This window comes from Ammospiza nelsoni, chromosome 11 (genome assembly GCF_027579445.1).
Source record: "Ammospiza nelsoni isolate bAmmNel1 chromosome 11, bAmmNel1.pri, whole genome shotgun sequence".
Taxonomy (NCBI): Eukaryota; Metazoa; Chordata; class Aves; order Passeriformes; family Passerellidae; genus Ammospiza; species Ammospiza nelsoni.
Window position 1 is genome coordinate 9,964,148 of NC_080643.1, and position 20,809 is coordinate 9,984,956.

The following is a 20,809-nucleotide window of genomic DNA, read 5'->3' on the forward strand; positions in this document are numbered from 1 at the left end:
CTGTGGATTGAATCAGATTATTTCTGGATGTGCAGTGTTGGTAGCATCTTTTCCACACCCTGTTTTATGTGGGCCACCATTACCATGTGACTGAAAGCAGTGCACCTTTCCTCTGCCAAGAAATTGCAAAATGGCAAAGATTTTTTGCAGTGTATGTTGGCTGATGGGAGCTGTATCATTGGTGTTGAACCCTCAACAGCAAAAGCCTTTTCCTCCTGTTTGTAGGCAAGGAGATTGATGTATTTCAAGCCCAAAAGTTATACACTTAAACTCCCTCATGCCAGCTGTGTGAACCAAACCTTGAGATCTGGACCTATGTGAACTCTCCCCTCACCACTACAATATCATTATTGGCAAATATTAGATAAAATGCAAAAGGATCCAGGGACCTGGATCTTCCAGGAGTTGGTTTTCTTTTGTGTTTGAGAAAGACTTGTAATGTCTAAAGTACAGAAAATATGAATACAGTAGCATGATCATCTTTACTCCAGGCTTGTGTGATCTGGGAGTAGAATTGTAAATTTTTACCACCTAAGGTTTCACACTTCTCTGGTTAGTACAGAAATAGAACCTAAGGCAGGATATGGAGAGAACCTTCCAATCCTATCTGCAGAAGGAGGATCAACAGCTCATTTTGGGCATTGGGGAAGAGGAGACAAGGAGGAACCACCTTAATTTGCAGCAGAGATTATTTAGGCAGGCACTGAAGAAGAGCTTTCAAAATGTTAAAACCAGAGCAACTACTGAAGGTTTGAATGTTCTTTGTGAGGAAAATCTCACTCAACAAGCATTCCCTAGTGGATGGTTCAGGTGTGCTTGATCACACCTTTCTGTGAGGACACAAACCAGCCCACTTTGGTCTTTTCCAGGCCTCCTCTAGGAATTCTAGAGATAGTTAAAACTACAGAAGGCTTTTCTTATTTTTTGCACAGCTGTGTTTGAATTCTTGCTTAGACAAAAACTTGATAATATCTGTGAGAATCATGTGCTGCATCCACCCTCTGTCTCCTGGGACATGAGTCACTCGTGAAGTGCATTTCATCAAAACTATTTCACCTTCTGCCCTGTGAAGTCATTGATGGCACAAAAAGATTCTATTCCCTTGTGACCAGTGGGAAAAATATCCAGTCATAGTTTACAGTGGTTATGCCAGTAACACACACAATATTGTGTTTTCCTTTTCTGATGGGCAGAATGTTTATTTTTCTACCAGCTGCATTCACTTAGTGTGTTATTCATCTATTTGATTTCACTATGTGTCTATTTAACAGTTTGCAGTAAGGACGATCCACTCTCTAAACAGCTTTTCTCCACACAGTTATGATTTTAGTGGGTCTATATTATTTGAATCTGATAGTATCACATAATACAGCTGAATCTTGGATTTGTACCACAGATGGAACAGATTCAGAAATTATTTGGAAGTCATACAGTCCTAATTATATTACAATATCTACCTCTGAACCTAGTAAACTTGAAAGGAAGACAATGAATACACAGTCCAAACTAACATAAACCAAAATGTCAAGTGTACCATGTATCTAAAGAGACAGAAATTAGCTTATAATATTTTTCTTGAGTCTTTTATGTCAGAGTGCACTGGGGGCTATAGTTTTAAGGGTTATTTGGGTTTTCAAACCCAATACAGAGACAGAGATTTCTGGATCCACAGGAGATAATGACTAGTTTAAAGTGTCTTGAATTCCATCTCTGATGTATGTGTGTGGATGTACCTGGATATCATGATTGTTAATACAATTCTCTACACAATGCTTGCAGCTAAATCAAAAAGGTGTCATCAGTCATTTCCTCTGAATTTCAATGTCTGAGTGTGCATTCAAACACAACTCCTCTTGTGCGCATCTAGGGTCAAATGCAGATAAAAGACTGTACAAGGAAGGGATTCCCCAAGTACTACAGAATAATTTTACTACAAGGTTTGGCTTTTTTTAAAAAAATATTCTAACTTATTTTAAGATGCATGGATAAAAGAGTGGGAGAGCAGATGTTATTTTCACATCTTGAACGTTGCTGTCTATGTTGTGAAAGTAACAGAAGGTTGAAAGTCGAAAAGTGATGGCTGAAACCCTATGCATGACAGAACTGCTCATGTCACACAGACTCAGAAAATCTGAGATCTGATGCTGAAATCCTGCCCAGGGCAGACTTTGTGTCAAAGATATTAGTTCAGTTCTGTGCAGGCATATAAGTAGGAGATTTCATTTGGGGTTGGATCTCTGTTCCAATTATAAAGAGCCCTTTCAATTTATAGGTATCTTGAGGTCCATGGTTTTTAGCAATTTATTTAAGTTTATGAGTTCCAGAGTTTTTATCAGTTATTATACATGAAACTGTAGAAAGGAGTATAGGAAATATTTTCCCAGAGTGGTGTAGGTTTCACTAATGTGGATTGACTGTGCTGCCCTTTTTTTGGATAAGCTTAGGGAGGCTGGGACAGGATCACACATAAATGTACATTGAGGCTGAGGCAGCAGAAGCAAGTAGCAAGTCAGGCAAGCTGATAAATGTCTGGAACTCACCATGTTCTCCATGACTCCTGTCCTGTTGGCAAGCTCACATTCCTCTGCATGCCCATTACAAAAGCAGCTCCCCCGGATGATCAGGTCATAAATGGCATAGTGGGCAAATCTTTGGGGTTTCTCTACCAATCCTGAGCCATGGCAGGGACATTCCTGCCTTTTCAGCAGAAGCAGGCGGAGGTTGGTGAGCTTCAGGAGATCCTGAGCCTCAGGGCTGTAAGGGTCTTCGATCTTGTTGGCCGGACTTAAGGCACGATAAATCACCTGAAAGAGAGAAAGTTCACACTCCAGAGCTGATAACAGAGCTCAGCATACACAGCAAATATCCCAAGATGATCTTTAGGGAAAAGCAGAAAGCTCTCACTTCTTGCAGTTCAGGCAATATGTCAAGGACAAGGTAACTCTATTTCCTTGTGTTTCTGAGCCCAGTGACAACAGTATCACTCAGAGAAATCCAGGGTTTATTGGTATAAATACAGTGTTCATGCCATCCCAATTTCTGGAAGCATTTTAGGAGCATGACTTTAGCATGAGTTCTAGAGTCAGGTAAACAAAGGCACCAAGGACATCTGTGAAAGAAGTGGGAACTGTGATCAGACTTTTTTCCCAGGTCACTTGAACTGTGATGGAAACACAGCTTAGCTTAGGGCAAGTGAGCACTGAGGGAGCCCTGTCTGCACACAGCCAGGTGGTTTATTACTCAGAAGCAGCTACAGAGCAGTGAGTTCACAGGACCCAAGGCGCTTGGTGCCTGCTGGCTCTCTGCAGGTTGTTACTCTTTTGTCACAGCATTTCTGCTGTTTGACAGTTCTCCAGAGCAGCAACAGCTGGTCTTTGAGCATCACAGTTCTAACTTGATGTTTAACAGTGACTGTTGTATTTTAGCTCACCAGCTCTCTACCCTTCTCTATCTCTTGGGGTGTGCTTGTTTCTGTTGCTTTTGGGAGAGGTTGATAATGGAGGGCTGCACCACAGTCCTGGCCAGGGAAATAGAGAACTGTTAGCACTGTTTCCAGGCTTAGAGGCACTAACTCCAATTTGACAGTAGTTTTCTCCTCTGCTTGAATTTTTCCATCGTGGCAGAGGTATTTACCCTTGGGATTCTTTGGCCCTGCTTTATAAGTGGTCACAGTCTCTGTCTGACTCACTCTGTTAGTATTAGCAGAGTGAAATCTTTGTTTCCATAGGGATTCCCTTTTTCTCCCTCTCTGTTTTGCTTTTTCTTTCTTCCTAGTGAACTGATCAGTTTAAATGTTTATAGGATGTAAAATACTTTTGCTCCTTTTAGCTTGCAGGAGCCACAAAAGAGCTTGTGGTGCATGCCTAGAAGATAGTTCAGTTGCATGTTGATGGCACATAGGGAGATAAATATCCTTAACTAACAGAATCAGCTGCCAGGCTTTGCACAGAACCCAGCAAAGGCAGCTGTACTTCTCCCACCTTTCCACAGTGCTTTCTATTTGATTAACTCTGTTCTTTTTTTTTTTTTTTTCTTTTAATTCTCTTCTCTTATACTGTCAGCTACTTACAAAGCTGCAGACAGCCTTGCTTGGTGAGATCAGAGATGCCCACAGCTCCTTGTTTGACAGAGCTGTGGGCAGATTGCCCAGGCTGTGCAATGCAGGTGCCCACATTCCCCTGACCAATGAAGCCATGACAAAATAGCCCAGGCGTTTCCACCCTGATGTCTGCATTCCCCTGGCCAATGGAACCATAAGCAAATGGCTCATTCTGTTTTGTCCAGGTGCCCAGCATTCCCCTTACTGGTGGATTCACAGGACAAAGACCAAATCTGCATATCTGTCCAGTTCCCCTAATCCAGGATGGTCTGATCTTTTGGTGGAAACCATTATATGAACCCTGTATCTTTCCCAGTCCCCTGTGGATCACACAGAGGTGGAGTGGATTCTGAGAGTCCTGAGCACCTGGTTGTGTACAGACACACACATCTCTCCTTCCCATTTGGTCAGCTAAACTAAGACCAAGGCAGGAAACTGGGTGGAAAAGTTCTGAAGAACCTGCTGAGCTCAGAGATATCAAAAATGGTTAAAAGTCCCTGTGAAACTGTTTAAATTGCCATAAACCAGAGGAATTTGAGGAAAAATTGAGGGTAAAAAAAATTAAATTTGAGTAATTGAGGGTAAAGCAGTCTATTTAGTCACTGACTTTTATAAGCTCTGTTCTCGCACTTAGCATTCTTGTCCATGATTTCTCTAACACACATGCTTAGTTAAAATGGTATCTCCTTTCAGATGGACCTCCAGAGGATACCCACCAGATAAATGGCTTAAGAACACAAATGCTAGAGGCACTTCACTCCATAAAATAGACATCTGAAAGGTAATTGATAAAGCATCGGTTTCTGCAAGATCTGCTCTGCTCCTGCCAGTCACCTTCTTATACTGTTGCATACAAGAAAAGCCTTATAAAATAAGGGCCTTGTTACCCTTGTAAAATCATGGCTCAGGGCTGCTACTTAGGCTAAGCAGAAGGGAAATACGGGAGAGTGACCCAGCTGGAATAGAGGTAGAGAGATGTGAGAGCTGTGAGAGCCGTGCTGTGTGACTGCCGCGTGTCCACATCGTGGTGCTTGCTTGGCTTGAGCTTGTTGTGCCTTAAAACTGTGTAAATTGCTAAAACTGCCTAAAAAGACCTGGTTCTTGCAATAAAGCCACTCTCCTCTGCAGTGCCTGGGGACTCTGTGTCACTTTGCTTTGTACATTATACAAGGCTGGGCAAGAGGCCCCATGTCTGTGCCAGAGATCCCAGCTGTGAGCAGCTATGGGACTCCTCACAGGAGATAGAGAGGAAGGGTGAATGAGGTGAAGGAAAGGAGTTTTTACTGGGTCTGTCTGAAAAAAAATGGCAGATAATGGCTAACATATTTCTTTTTCCTCTCTGACACTATCTTCTTGATAGCATTAGTCTTGCGCTGTACTATGGTAAGTGGGAAGAAAATCCTGTGCGCTACTAGAAACCTATTTTGTACATGGTATGACAAGTTTGAACAGATGGATTCATATTTTGGGGTCTCCAGTCAATTATCCATCCTCCCCATGTCGTAATTGGCATTCTGAGAGCACTGAGGTCTTTAGGCAAAGAGCAGCTGTCAGGGGCTCTTCTCTCACCAAAGGGCCACTTGCTTCCACCAAGCTGTTTTGTTTCTTGTTTCTTTGCTTGACAGCTTAGAAAAAGGTTTGGTTTCCTGTGGCTTTATTGTTTTGCAAATATTTTAATTTCTGGCCTTGCCTCTCTTGAGAGGAGTTGCTTTGGCATTTTCCATATCCCATTAGAACATTGAACACCATTTGTGAGTAGAGACATTAATAGCTTGGAAGTCCCATAGGGATTGTGGCATCCTTTTAAGAAAAAAACCAGTATTCCATTCCAGCTGAGGTACAAGAGTTTGTTTGTATGATTAATTCATGACACATTTCTGTCTGGGATAAGCTCACTGGTGAGACTGGGTTTGCTTGTCCTTATTTCTCCCAAGGCAAGTCTTGTTAAGTGTTAAAGATCTGATTTGGGTGACATAACACTGCTGGGGTCTTCTGGGAGCTGCTTAAATGTTCTTCTAGGATTCAACCTCCAGTAAGGAATTAACCTTCCTTAACTTTGTAAAAATCAAAGACATTTTGATCAGCTGATATATTGTGCCAATAGAAGTAGGTTTAGGTGAGCTGCATTTTGCACAGAGGTAGCAGTTTTATTTCATAATTAAATCAGGTTAGCATTTATTTCACATATCCATAAAACTAGAAAATGGACTTTTTCTCTCTTCTGGATGCCCAATTCTCCTTGAAATATTGATGGTTAAAATCCTTGGGCACAGGCAATTGCACAATGTAATCATCATCTCTTGGCTCACTTTTAATATTTGACTGAATGTTCCATCTCACATGAAACTGCCAGTCAGAAAGTGGTTCCTTAACATATAGATTGCTGTACTGTCAAGAAAAAGATGTTAGTACCTGTAATTTCTCCTCATTAGTCTACTATATGTATTGATTCAAATAATTCTAGATTGGGATAGTTTTTTAAAAAGAAATGGTATCGCACCTTATATCCTAGGAATTATTTTTCCATAAATGCATAATTTAGCTAAAAATAAATAGATAACCCAACAAAACCAACTCCCTAAACTTTTTTCTGTGCTATGAATGCATGACTATGTTTTAAATGAACGTGTTTGGGTTTATAGTACCCTAAAGAAAAATGGATCCTAAATAAGGAGAGATTGGTGGTGGCTATACATATGGGTTGACAATTTTATATGATTTAGGGAATAATTTTATTTCTTTTAAAAAGGAGAAGGTATTGCTTTGGTAAAAATACAGAGTGGGGAATGCAACTATTTGGTCACAGCCCCAGCACAATTGCTCGCTATAATGCTCACCAAGTAACCAGGGCCTCATGCTGTTCTGGACTGATTTCAGTAGGAACTCAGTTTTATGCTCTGTTTTCTTTCCATAAAAATGGAATATTGGTATTCAAGCACTTTGTGCAATGGGGGGAATAATAATAACCTTGTATCTGGAAAATTCCCTGAGAATTCCTGGAGATGAATATCCATACATGCAATTTTGATAATTACAGGGAAGAGATAAGATTTGGCCATCTCAACCATTGATGCATGAATGTATTAAAGATTAGATTATAAATGGATCTAAGTATTATTGAGCTCCTAGAGTCATGAGCTGTAGGAGGAGACATTTCACCTTTTCACTGGTTTTGTTCCTTTTATTTCAGTTCACAAGGTTGGTAATTCTAAAGCCCATGAAGCAAATTCCTTCTAATACAGATAGACATTTGACTTCTGCCTTTTGCAAATATTATTACTTTTTCATTTCCCAGACATACTGTGTGAATTTTCAGTTTTCCATTACATTCATGTAAAAGATATGAAGAGAGTATAATGAAAAAGAAGCGTTTTCTTTTAATTAAGATGCAAGTTTCGAAAAGAGCTTCCCATGATTTTCACTGTATAGCTATTTCTCATCTAATGAAATCTCTATCTGGTAGCAAGCTCTGTTCTTTTTTTTTTTTTTTTTTTTTTGCTGTAATGGACTGCTCTGAAATCTCCCAGTTGTTTCCCTAAATATCAATGTGCAGCTGTCATGAAAGCAGCACAGGCACAGCTGCAGAAGAAAATCTGATGGTGACTGAGTCTGCTTAGGGACACCTTTAGAAATCTTTCCATTGAACTGGGTGGAAGCTGAAGGTTGGCAGCACCTCTGTAATTTAACCCTTAGTGCAAATCCATCCTAGGCCATGAGTTTCTCTTATAACCAGGAACTGGCACTGGAGCTGAATGCTGAGTGGGATGTTCATGCTTATCTGCATATCTGCCACCAAGCGCATATTTGTCATTCTCATTCTCAAAAGTCAGTCAGCTGCGCCTCAAAAAGATGGTCCCTGTCCTCTCCTGACCTTCCTCCGAGCAAGGAAGTCTGGAAAATGCTGTAAGTGTGCAGAACTAAAAGGCAGCCACTGTTAGGTGACTGGTTTTGCTGTATACAAGTTGGCACTGCCTCACATTGTTTTATCAACAATCAAGAGATCATCTTCATTTCGGAGACAGTGTCTCAGATTTTTGATTTCTTGCCATAGGCTTTGCTTCTCCATTCCTGATGCATCTAATTCTGTTTTCTTAACCTGATCTTCCAGCCAGTATTAGTCAGAAGAGATGTGGACACAACAAATGTTCCCCCTTGCAAACTCATAGCCTAAGGTCAAGGAATATGAATCATAAATGGAGGGCAGTGCCAATGCATGGCCTCCTGTAAAAGAGGAATCTTATGCAGAGCAAGAATTTGGTATTACAAATCATCCTTAAGCTGTGTTCATCATGTTGCACACACTCAGGTTAATGAGGTGAGAAATGTCTGTGTGCTTATATTGGGTCCATCAGAAGGAAGCTGCAATAAAAACTCTCATCACTCCTAAATCCTCTTCATTAAGAGATTTCCATGTGAGTTGATTTTGTTCTTAAAGGAACAGTAAGCAATTGTCTCAGGATTTTTCCTACCCAGTGACTTATATCCTGTTTTATTTGATGGACTTCTATCTTGTGATACAGTAGTCTTTTTTCTGATTTACTGTTTGGAGCACAGAGAAAATCTGACTCTTCTCCCAGAAGGTCTATTTTGACAACACATGGAATGATGTTTTTCAGTCAAGATCTGCTGCTTTTCTGTTCTTCCAGAGAACAAAGCTTAGAAACCAGTATGGAATATGGAACCTTGTTAAAGAAATAATTGTGCTTTTGATTTTTGAAATTTCTTTGATCTGGGTAAACTCAGCTACCACCAAGACAGTGGCATCCTAAATTCATTCTGTATTCTCCTAATCAGAAAGGATTGATGTGTCTTCAGTTTGCATTTGCTTTGAGGTTATTCCAGTAATCCAGCTGATGTGGCATTTTAATATTAATATTTAGGCACAGCTGCTAATATGATTATGGCATAATTGAAGTCAGGCAAATCTAAGAGCAAGGCAGACTTTTTCTATTCCTCAAACAAATTGTATTCTGTAGGTTCAGGTTATCTGCAGATGTACATCCATGCAGGAAGGCAAAGGTTGTAGGAGAAGCAGTACCCTCTATGAGACAGGTAATGTAGTTGGAACACAAAATCTAGATTATTTGACAGAAAACCCTTCAGCTTTCAGTTTGTATAGAGGGAATGGGCAAAACTCCTTCCTTTCTATGTAGCAGCCCCTTGTGTGGGGATGTGAGAACATTTCCCTGCTCCTACAAAATGCAGTGTCCTTTTTCATTGCAAGGGATGGTGCTTGCTCTGAAATGGCAAAGGATGGCACAGGAGTTTTGTGATGCAACAGCCTGACTGGGAACTGGACTGAGAACAGGGAGACTCATTTCACTGTTTGCCTGATTGTCAGGGAAAGCTGATACACCCCATCACCATCAGTGTCAGCCCATGTCAACCAAGCTGTGTTCTCATGGGACAGCATCCATTTCTTGTAAGTGGAGCCATTTATATCTCTAGGTCTTGGCTGAAATCTTACACATGAACAGACTTGGCTAAATGTATAATCTCACCATGACAGTGATGTGTGGACAACTGTAGAGCAAATATTTAAGTATTCTTTTGCCTGGAGTTTGAAAATTACAACAATAAATTACTACATTTCATAGCATTTTAGGCAACAAATTTTTTTCACACTTGAAACCTGGATTTGAAAAAAAAAAACCAAAAAAAACCCCTCAATGGCTGCAACTTCACTAAGGTTTTATAAAGAAAGGTGAGAAGAAAAAATAAGTTCATATCTGCTGCCTTATATGTTCAGAAAATACAGAAGCAATGCTGAAAAACCCCCACTGCTGTGTCCTTCCGGCTGATTTACAATGTTCCAAACGTTTCTGAAATGGTTCATCACAAACCAGGTCAGAGTAGGACACTTGGTGCCCTCCTCAAGTTCACTTGCCAGGGATGGGATTGCTGGGCTAGTCTGAGTCAGTTCAAATTCCCTTCAGAGACAAATTCTTGAGCCCCTTAATTCTTCCTCCAGGGAAGCAGGGCTGGCAGTGCCATCAGCCTGTTTACACTGCTGCTGTTCACTGCTTCCTCTCAGCCTGCCTCTGCATTCTGCCTGCTCTGCAGCTCAAGTTAAACAAAATGCTGAACAGACAGCCCTAGTCTTACCAACCAGGCACTTACCTACACTAGTGACTAATCCCTCCTGGAATCCCTTCCAGCTGGAAGCTGGAATAACCTGAGCATCATGCAACTTTCAGAGGCCAATCCTGGTGACTGTTGGATAATTCTCTGAAGTGCAAGACTTTGAATCAATTCAAACACAACACTAGTCTTTGAATCCTAGCTATTGGGAATTCAACCTTGTGATGTGCTGAGCAGGTTTCTTTCCACTGACCCCACTGCCATATGAGATCAGAACTCTAAGAAGTCACTGAAGCCTCAGTGGTGACCTCTTGAATTATTGATGTTGCCATTTAATGAGGGGTGTGGGGGTGTGTGTGTGCACAGGGAATACTTCTTTGTTTATCAAAAGGTTTGGCATGAATACAGTAAAAGAGAAGCTTGGGAAACAACAGTGGGAAATGCAGGTCCTTGGAACAGGATCCATGCATCCCACACAGAGCCTTGTCCCTGGCCTGGTTTGGTGCTTGAGTGCAAGTGGTCCCTGTGCCACAGCTACTGCTCAGGAGGTCCCCATGGATGGAGAAAGGCAGCAGAGCTTCATAGTCAGTGCAGAAGAAAAGCCCTTCCACAGGGTTGACTCTGGCTTCTCTCCGGTGGCTTTTGAAGCAGACAGAACTGCACCCATCACAACCTGTCCTGGTCTGGCATTCACCAAGGGGAGTGTGCTTAGAGGAGTGATTAAATGTCTTTTAGCTACAGAGGGTCCACTCATCTTTGACAAAAGGCACTGCTGGGGACTCCTGTCCCTAAAGAGGTCACCACAGGATACAAAACGGAGAATGAACAGGTCTCCTGTGCAAGGCACACTTAACATGTTGCCATAGAAACCAGTTCCTTAATTCAGGCATACACAATTCTTCCAGCCCCCAGTGAATTCCAGTAATGGGTTTATTATATCACACTTCATTGGTGTCATCTGTCACACAGACACTCACATAAATGAACCAGCCTTTGATTCAGAACTCCCTTCCACTGGCCAGACCCAGTAGGGGAAGGGTCTCCTTCTGGGCCTGGTGGTTATGAGCAGGTCAGTGTTCCACCCCACTTTGCATGCTAACGTCTTCCTTTCATGCAAACATCCCATTCAATGCAGGAGAACATTTGTTTTCATTTCCTGATATTCCAGTTTATTAAAAATGTGCTCTTAATCTCTCAGATCCTCGAGTGCACGTGCTGTCAGGATGCAGGTTCAAACATTTCAGTCCCTTTTTCCCCTCACATGATGTTTGAACTGCAGCTCACATTGATGCCTGATGCAATGCTCTGTTAATTTCTCCTTTTGTTTAGGCCAAAGTTTTGATTTATGTTAGCTGACCTGGAGGCTCATTTTAGGCTCCATGACTATATAGTAGAGTGTTTTTAAGTTAGAAGAACAGATGGATGGACAAGTGGGTAAAAAAATACCTCAATTGATTTATAAAACTCCATGCCAACATTCCCTGTAGATGGACTTACAGATGATGAACAGACCTTGAAAATGGGATGTTGGTTTTATTTCATGAACTAATGATGAGAATCCTAGGATTTCAGATAGATAGATTCTATCTACTAAAGTGCTCTGGATCTGAACAGGAGTAAGGGATTTAACAAATCCTTGAGTAAAAGAAAATGGAAAAGATGTATTAGAGAGTCATCTTCTTGCATTTCTATATGAGGTGTTCCCCAATGCCTTCTGTCTCAGATGTATCTTATCTGAGATGAATGGAGATATGTGACCCTGTCAGAGGTGAAAAATGAGGGGTAATCTACCTGAGCCAAGGGATATGCCTTAACTTATGTTCTGCTGTGACATTGTCATGTCACTCATCCAAATGTTTTTTGCTCCATCCTAGTCTCCTAAAATTTTCTCTTCTGACAAATTTTTTACCTTGCTTTTAGGAAGAAACTCCTTCTGGTCTTGGTGGCCAGAATGTGCTGAATAAGATGTATCTCAGTTTAAAAATGTGTGCAGGTTACTGCAGCTCTAACACCTTCTCCTTTCATGCCTACATTCTCAGTTCTGGAAGCCAGTTGACCTGAAATCTTGTTTCATGATGTGCCCCAGCATGGGTTTAATTTTTTTTTTTATTCCTTTTGTACCCTGTTAAAAAAGGAATTTGTGTCTGTTCTCAGAATGAATAGGACCCAAGAATAACCTGAGTCTCATGTGGTGAAAATGACTTCAAATCCCTCAGTAAGGAAAACTGGCATTTATGTCAGAGCATTAATTAGCACTTAAGTTGGAACAGTTTTGATCATTTCAGACGTGCTGTCAGCTTGTGATGTGAGCCCCTCAGCAATCCAAGGCTTAGCCAGAATCAGTAACTGGGTAGGTCAGAGTGGAGGTGAAAAAGAAGCAGAGAAGACTGAAGGAAATCCTGGTGGGGATTCAGTCAGCTGCCTTCAAAGTCACTGGAGTCAGTGCTTGAGGGGATGCCCTGGTGACTTTTGTGACATCTTCAAAACAAGGTGTAAAATTGCAGTTCTGAGGTGTGTGGGCAAAGCTCCCCTGAGAGCTGCAGTAACAGCAGCAGTGTCACTCAGGCAAACCCGATCAGGTGTCACTGTAAATAGCCACACTCTGCCTTCCTTTATTTCAGTTCACAAAAGAATCTGCTATGTCATACTACTGACCTGAAAACTTGGTGCTTCTGCACCCTTGCCACAGGGACATTTCTTGGATTGATTGAGAGGTCTCTGTAAAGTCTGTCCAGACGCTGACAACCTTTTTTGGTTAATGTGCTGTGAAACAGTATTTGTCTTGTCCTCTGTTAAGTTGCTGTACAGATTCCTCTGTGCTGCTTTAAAGCTCCAGCACTTCTCCCATGGAGGGACTCACCTCTGCACTGATTCAATTCATGTTCCTGAAAGTATTTGGGATCTGTAACCTGTAAATTTAGGACTGTTCTTATTGTTACTATTGTTTCCTGACATCTCCTACCATGCCATAGATTGATTAAGTGCACACATGCTCATTTAAGTGTGGTTGCCACCCAAATTGACAGAATCACTTTGACACTTGTAATCAAGAGGCTTGCATAGGATGAATGTTTTAATATTTGATTTTCTGTCATCCACTTCTCAGACGTGTTGTAGCAGCAGCACATGGTCTTCATGATATTCCCCAAGGTTAAGTAAGCACTAAAGTCAGCCTAGTGCAGGGCATACTGTACTAGAGAGGGAAGGGTTATTTTGTATTTAAGGCCAAGGCATTTCCCTCAGACTCTGTATTCTGTCCCTAACTCAACCAGAATTGTCCTCTCTTACAAAACCCTTCACCTTCCTGTGCTGCTCTTTTCTCATCTGTGAAATGGCAGCAGAACCCTTGTGTGTGTGCTGAAGATCATTAGCTGGGTTTTGCAAAGTACTTCCAGATTTTTGATTGGAAGGCACACAAGAATGGAAAAATATATTACTTGCTGAGATTCTTGACGTGGCAAATTGTAACCTCCCTACAGAAGACATTTGGATGCATTTGACTTGCATTTAACTTGGACATGAAATGAATAATGATAACTGACCAGCAGAATGACTACTCCAGATGGTCCATTCCAGGTTTCTAATATGCAGAGAGATTTCTTAGCCTGTTACAGGCAGATGAATGATACCAATGATGTTTATGGTCTTTCCCATCTGAACTGTTTCAAGATTAATGGATGAAAAGGCTCTAATCAGTAGTTAATGCTCTTCTGAGAGGAACTTATCAGAACAATTGTACATTTCTTTAGAAAACGCTCTTTTGCTTGTGCTTAAAAACAAATCAGAGTATTCATAGGAAAGGAGGGCTTTTCCCACCATTGAATAGGGAATCCTGGCTGCTCACTCCCACCTCTGCTTCCAAGCAGTTTCATTCCTGCAGCCTATGGCTTGGTACAATCAGCCATAGTCACCACCAGCAAGAAAAGGGAAAGCAAGAAAACATTGAACTTGGAGGAATAATGTGTTTAAAAGTGAGCCAATCATGTAAGACTTTTTATATAGAGAAGAAAAAGAAGGATCATGCAGTTCATGCCATCCTAAATTGGAAATGGTTTGGATAAATCAGACTCTATAGATGTGTGTTTCCCTACATTTGCTAGAATTCTAGTTCAGTTTTGGTCATCTGCAGTGTAAAATCAGGCAATGTTCATATTATCCTGTGAGCTCTCATAAAATAAATTTGCTAAAGCATTTCTATCATTGATGTGTATATAATTTCTCCTTGTCTTCCCCATTATTTGCTTAGCACAAAGCCTTCAGGGATGGGATACCTTTCTTAATTTACATGAACAGTATCTCTTTGAGATACACTCTCTGGTTTTCTGAAAGTCTTGAGCTGTTTGACATTAAACTTAGCCCAAACCTCAATTATTGCTTACCTCCCCTCTGGTGCAGGGCACTGCATCTGAATACCTGGAAGTGCACATGGAGCCTTCCTCAACGAGATCATCCTGGAGCCCAAAAGTAGCTGTACAGTTGACAGAGAAATACTTGTAGGGCCTCCAAGTCTGCCCATAATCCTGGGACCTTTCCAACACCATCGCAGCTGGGCGAGGTGACTTGAACACAGCAATGACATGGGTCAGGTAGAATTCTGTTTCAAAGTCCAGTCTGATTTCTTCTCTGTGCACCCCTTGGGCAGACTGCCACCAGGACATGGGGTTTGCAAAGAAGTCATCTGTCATGTCAGCAGGGAGGTGGGAGTTATCGGGCTGGTTGATGTTGCACTTGGTGCAGCGGGGCTGCCCACAGCCAGGGGAGAGGTGATGGAGGAGGTTCTGCTCTGGGTAGAAGCAGAAGAGCTCAGTGCTGTTCTGGCCACACGTGGTGCTGGTCACTGGTGTCCTTCCCGTGGCCAGGTTCCCCACGGGAGGGTTGCAGGCGCGGCCGCTGCAGCGGAAGGCACGTGGCCTCGTGGGATCTGAGGGCAGTGAAAGGAAACACAAGCAGAATTTCTCAGGTAGTTCTCAACAGGTGACAACAGAAATGTTTGGAGTCATCATCTGGGGTCTGACATTTAAGGGGACACCTTTGAAGGAGAGCTGCCTCATATTTTCACACAAAGTTTTGGAATAGTGTCTCAATAAGTCCTTGTGTTTGGTGCCTAACTCAGAAACTGATCTTTAGAAAAACTCATGCTTCTAGTGCTTAACTCTGATTTCTGTTGAAAATGCAATTGTGCCAGTCTATTGAATTCTATGGTTAACCAGAGAAATTTTGTGGTTTTCACTTTCAGTCTAGTAAAACTCCATATTGAATCTATTCAATGCCTTTATTTGCATGGTAATCAGAGAGCAAAGTCAAACTGGACCAGACACTGTCGATACATTAAGAAAGGAGATGATTCCTGCCTAACATGTTACAGACACTAATTACACATATGAACACATAAAGGAAGCCTGTGTATCTATGTTGAGTAGCTGAGTCATTAGCTTGTAGCAAAGCTGAAAATCAAATGTCTCTTTTGTTTAAATACCTTGACATGGAGGTAGTTATATCTGCAAATACTGATACATATTTGGTATCTTCAATGCATATATTTACTTATTTCTAAATTAAGAAATGGTAGGGATAACTACAAAGTCTTAATTCTTCTAAATTAAGAAATGGTAGGGATAACTACAAAGTCTTAATGTTGTTTGAAAATCAGTGGTGTCTTGTGAACTGGAATTAAAGGTCATTCCAAAACTTATTACTGCACTGGAGAAATCTGCATTTCTAATGACATACAATGCTCTCTTTGCAACTTAACACTCTAGAAGGAGTTAAAGACTGACCTTGCAAGGTCATAAATCTAATCCAAGAGGTCACAAGTCAGATGATTGGATTTAGGTCCTGCAGGAAATGACCCTTCCAATGATACATAGGATGGCTGTAAACCCCGGGTAATCTAGGAGCAGTTCAAAGGTCAGCTATAAGTTCAACATTCTAGGTCAAATTTTAAAATCCCTACTCCATTTGTATTCAGCTTTTCCTTAGGTAAAATTAAATATCAAGTTGGGTTGAAGAAAGGGGTCTCCAAGTCAGCCTTATGAAAGTGCTCAGATTGCAAACGTTGTTGAATGAGATGGCCATTCCTCATTCTAAAAGGAAAGTATAAAGTGAAAAATGCATTCAGCTTGCATGGTTTTTCTTCTGAGTTGATTCTGTCCTTAGTTCCTCAGAGACATCTCTGCACAGGCCAGGAAAGAAAGGTCAGACATGAGCACTGTTTTAGAAATCACCTCATGCATTTTGCATTGCATGGTTAGGATGCAAAGTAGTTATTGCACATCCACTGAATCCCTTTGACCAATGTTTGGTGCCGTTTTAGCTTACATACAGTGTAAGGCAGTCTAAAACTTCAGATAGCCAGGAAGGTGATCATCCACAAATGCTCTTGTCTGCTCTTAGAAACAGGTGGAAGCCACCTCCAAGGTAATTTGAAGTGTGTTGGCTGGAAATTATTTTCTTTTAGTATTACAATGATGTCAGTCCCAGGAGCCTGTCAGAGCTCAGAGGTCAGGAGGTTCTGGATTACAAGAGCACCAAACAGTCTTCAGACCAAAGGAATGGAAGAGCCCCTGGTTGGTCCCACCAGCACTCCCTGTGCCAGCACAGACATGAGGAGCTGCAGACCCATCTGGAGAGCAATGAAGATGGGGATTTTTGGCTCTGCTGGTTCTGTTTCGCGCTCCCCACCTTCAGCTGAGCAGGTGATTCTCAGCACCACCAGAAGTCAGCAAAGATAGAATGAGCTACAAGTGCACACCTCAAGAATGCCTTTGCAGGTGGCATTTAGCTTCCTGTCCAAACCGCTTGGTAAAAACTGCTGGAATTAAGGAAGGCAATTTCTGTATTGAAAGTAGATTCAGTATTCACTGATTTTGCCCAGTGCTGAACAAAGGTGTCATCTTTGCCTCCAGAGAATTTCAGTGGGATTGGTCTCACAACTGAGCTTTGAGCAAGCATTAGTTCTCACTTAGAGTCAGGTTACTTAGTTTTGATTAAGATGGATTCATGTTACAAATGTTATTGGATTATGGATAATTATGTATAAATATACCATGTAATTAAAAGAAAGTCCATCTCTATTGATAGATGACACCACTAAGCTTTCATAGAAGAAATGGGATGCTGGAGTTCTAAATTAAGGAAGTTGCATAAGGGGGAGTTTTGCAGACAAGAATGTGAGAAAACATAAAAGGAAACATTTTCTAAAGGGAATGGCTGCTTTTTATATTTCCCATAAATGGACTATTAGCTTTGTATTGAATTTTTAGCTGTTTTTTTCCTGAGCCTTGAAAAGAAAGAAGGGTGTATTTTCTCCTGAACAGCAGTCACAAGAAGGTTTATCTGCTCTGCCTGCTAATGCAGCAACATCAATAAACAGTTCCTGTCTAAACTGCTGTGTCATTAGGAAAATGGGAGAAGAACAAAGTGCAAATTAGCAGAAGGGAGTTTGAGAGAAGGAGAGAGATTGGAAAACAAAATCTGCAGTCGATTAAAAGCTTTGTATTTAAAGAAATCAATTGGCAGAACATTGTTTGGCCACAAGGATAGTGCAGCCCGTCCATCACTCACTGGTTCTGTGGAAACAACATGAAATGTTGGGCCTGGACAGCCAGGGGAGACTGCTGCAGGAGAGAAACAGCAGCCAGGCAAACACACAACTTAGCCCAAGTGCCAGGAGGACTCACTGAATAATTCATAGAGAATTAAACAGTTTGATTAGGCATGAGCACTGCATGTTATTATGAGGTTGATTAGCTTTTACTCCTGGAGGGTGGCTTGGCTCCATGCATGGTATGATTAATTTATCTGGTTGTTTTCTGGTCCCTCAGAGCTGTGCCACAAAGTGCAGGTCAATGGCACATGCCCAGCACGTGTTGTAACAATGGTGTTATCTGATGATCAGGGAATCATACAGTTCAGGGGAGGTCATACTATTGATATTCCTGGGACACCATTTCAAACAGAGACTTCTTACTTCACAGCCTTGTAATGCACCAAAACATTGTAGACATTAAATAAAACCAGATTCAATTATTTTTTTTCTTCATTTCTTTTTCACCCTCCATTGGATACTCAACAGAAGAAAGGTCATATTGCAACTCATCCAAAACCTGCTGATATGTCTGGAAAGATGCCTAATATTTTCTGAGTGACTTGAATTAGAATTTTTAGTTCTTTTCCATATGCAGATTTATGATTTTGTGTGTTCAAATCTCCTGCAGTGAGTCAGGGCAGTAAATTTCACATATCTCAGAAAGAGCAAAACCTTTGGGCATCTTCTGCTGTGTGTTTAATGAAACAATTTCAACATGTATGACCAACCTGGATTTCACTTGTTATGCATATGTTCAGCTTTTTTCTTAATAACCAAGACCTTATAAATGTTATTCTAAATCTAACCACCCTGGGGACTCAAGTTGCTCAAGTTTTTCTTAGTCAGACCTAGAATTTTGCCCTTTAACACTGGTTTCAACAGCTGTTCAACTCTTGGTTTGTCTAGGGCCAACATGCACTAAGTTTGGCAGTTCTTCATCCCCTTAGGAGAACCCTGGTGTATTTCTGCACTAAAATAGTTCTGATAACTGGAGCTAATGAGCCTGCTGTCAAAATACCTCTGAGGTGAAATTCAGAGTGTGCTGTGAAACCAAGCTGCCTCCATGACTTGAAGCATGGAGAGGAGAACGAGATCCCAGGCTGGGGCAGGGCAGTGTGCCTGTGTCCATCCTTCTGGAGCACCATGGGCTCCAGCAGCTGCAGCTTCACTGGCAGAGGAGCTGAACAATCTCAGAGAGTTGAAACCAAGCCCTGCTAATAACCAGGTCCTGTAGCTGATTTTAAGCTTGAAGGTAGAAGTGATAATTTTTGGCCCCATCACACCTTCTTTTCCAGGGCTCCCGCTGGGATGAGAGCTGGCCCAGGGCACTGCTCACGTGGGGAGGGCTGGGGCTGAAGCAAGAGCCCAAGCTGTGGTCAGCTCCACTCAGTGTCCCTTATGCAGGAGTTTCAGATCTCTGCAGAGCTGATTTGAGGGGAATAATGTCCTCCACCTACATCAGACAAGGGGAATGATTGTCCAAGTGTCACATCCTATGATGGAAACCCAAGCTGACTGCTCCAGCCTAATGAGCAAGGTGTTTGGTGTTTTGTTTGGGTGTTTTTTCTCCATTATGTTTTTTCTCCATTATGTTTTTATGTTTCTGCACAGAGGCAGCAGAAGGCAAATATTGGATTCCCCACAAATATTATGTGCCTTGTACTCCCCATAGGCTACTGAAATATGCCATTCTCTGTACATGTCTCAGCTCTAAATAAATAATCAAAAATTAACAGGCAACTATTGTGCTTTCACAGGCTGATAGTTTGTGCAACCTTTTATTCAAACACCAAATACTTATTTAAGAGAACATTGAATCCTTAGCAGCATCATCTTCAATATCCAATTATTTTGCTGCTATTCACTATGTCCTACACTATTATTTTGAGTTTATTTCCAAAGAGAACACACCCCCTCCCTGCAAATTCACTTTCTAAGCAGCCAGCTGGGAGCTGTGTTTCCTTGAAGATTCATTTTCTCTTAGTGAATTGGATGCAGAACAGATTTAGGCTAGTTTGTAACAGACTGCCTTCTGCAAGAGTGTCAGCAGCTTCACAAGAGATCTCTGCAACCTTTCAGTGCTGCATGTCACCATATGGATCCTGCAGGAATCCTACATCCCAGCCTGGGGAGCCAGGGAATGCCCAAAATAAGAGAATTAAGGCACAGGTACTCCCTCCCCTCATTCCTGTCACGCTGTGACAGCCCCTTCCCCAAATGAGTTACTGGGTCATACAACAGGATGGTAAATTCGTGAGCTGTTCAGTTTTTAAGAAAATAACCCTTACTGTTATAGAAATGTGCTGTCTGTTATCAGAGGGCTTCTGGCTGGGGAATCACCTGAGCTGAATCCACTGGAACTGGCAGGATGGCTGAGCCCTTTCAAATCACTGCATGAGCAGTGTTGTTCCTGTCCCAGTACTCTGAGCACACAGGTGAAATTTAAACCATTGAAGTGCTTTCCTCTACAGGAAGAGAGATTCCAAAACAGTATCTCAAAGGAAAAATCACCAAGGATGAATTTTTTCATCAATAATTGTTTTTATTTTTTCTGACCTGATTCTTGTAATTAATACTTTTTGAACTTAAAGATATATTAAAGCACAACAGAAAGGACAAAAATCCAGTGCTTTGCTTCCTTTCCTTTAAGGAATTTGTCTTCATCGTAATCCAGGTATTTTTAGAACCCCATGAAATACCATTACAGCTGTATCGTTCCTATATATGTTTATTTGTACACCCACATGTTTACACACAACTAATCAGTTTCTCTATCTGTTTTAATCCATTTTTCTCTAAGGCAAATTTAATCCTGTCCCCTGCATGTTAAGTATTCAGTTAAGATTTCCTAAACAGTGTCTCTGATTTTTAATTATGCAATATTAAGTTAACAGAGAATAATTCAGATTCCTACACTGATGCTTTCCAAGGATGTTGTGTTTTCACTCTTGTCCTGCCTAGGAAGGCAGTGTTTCATCCTCAAAACAAACATCCAGCAGATCTCACTCCATCTATCTCTCTCTTTCTCTCTTACTTTTCTT

At 41.3% G+C, this 20,809-nt stretch overlaps 1 protein-coding gene across 1 annotated transcript in view; it reads right to left on the minus strand.

Moving 5' to 3' along the window:
- The window catches only part of LOC132078293 (netrin-4-like), a 45,227-nt gene that overhangs the window by 23,376 nt on the left and 1,042 nt on the right, over positions 1-20,809 (minus strand). The window contains exons 2-3 of the mRNA XM_059480354.1: positions 14,560-15,101; positions 2,541-2,804 (exon numbers count right to left, since the gene is read on the minus strand). Of these exons, the coding sequence (XP_059336337.1) occupies positions 2,541-2,804; positions 14,560-15,101 (806 nt within the window). The remainder of the gene's footprint in view (positions 1-2,540; positions 2,805-14,559; positions 15,102-20,809) is intronic.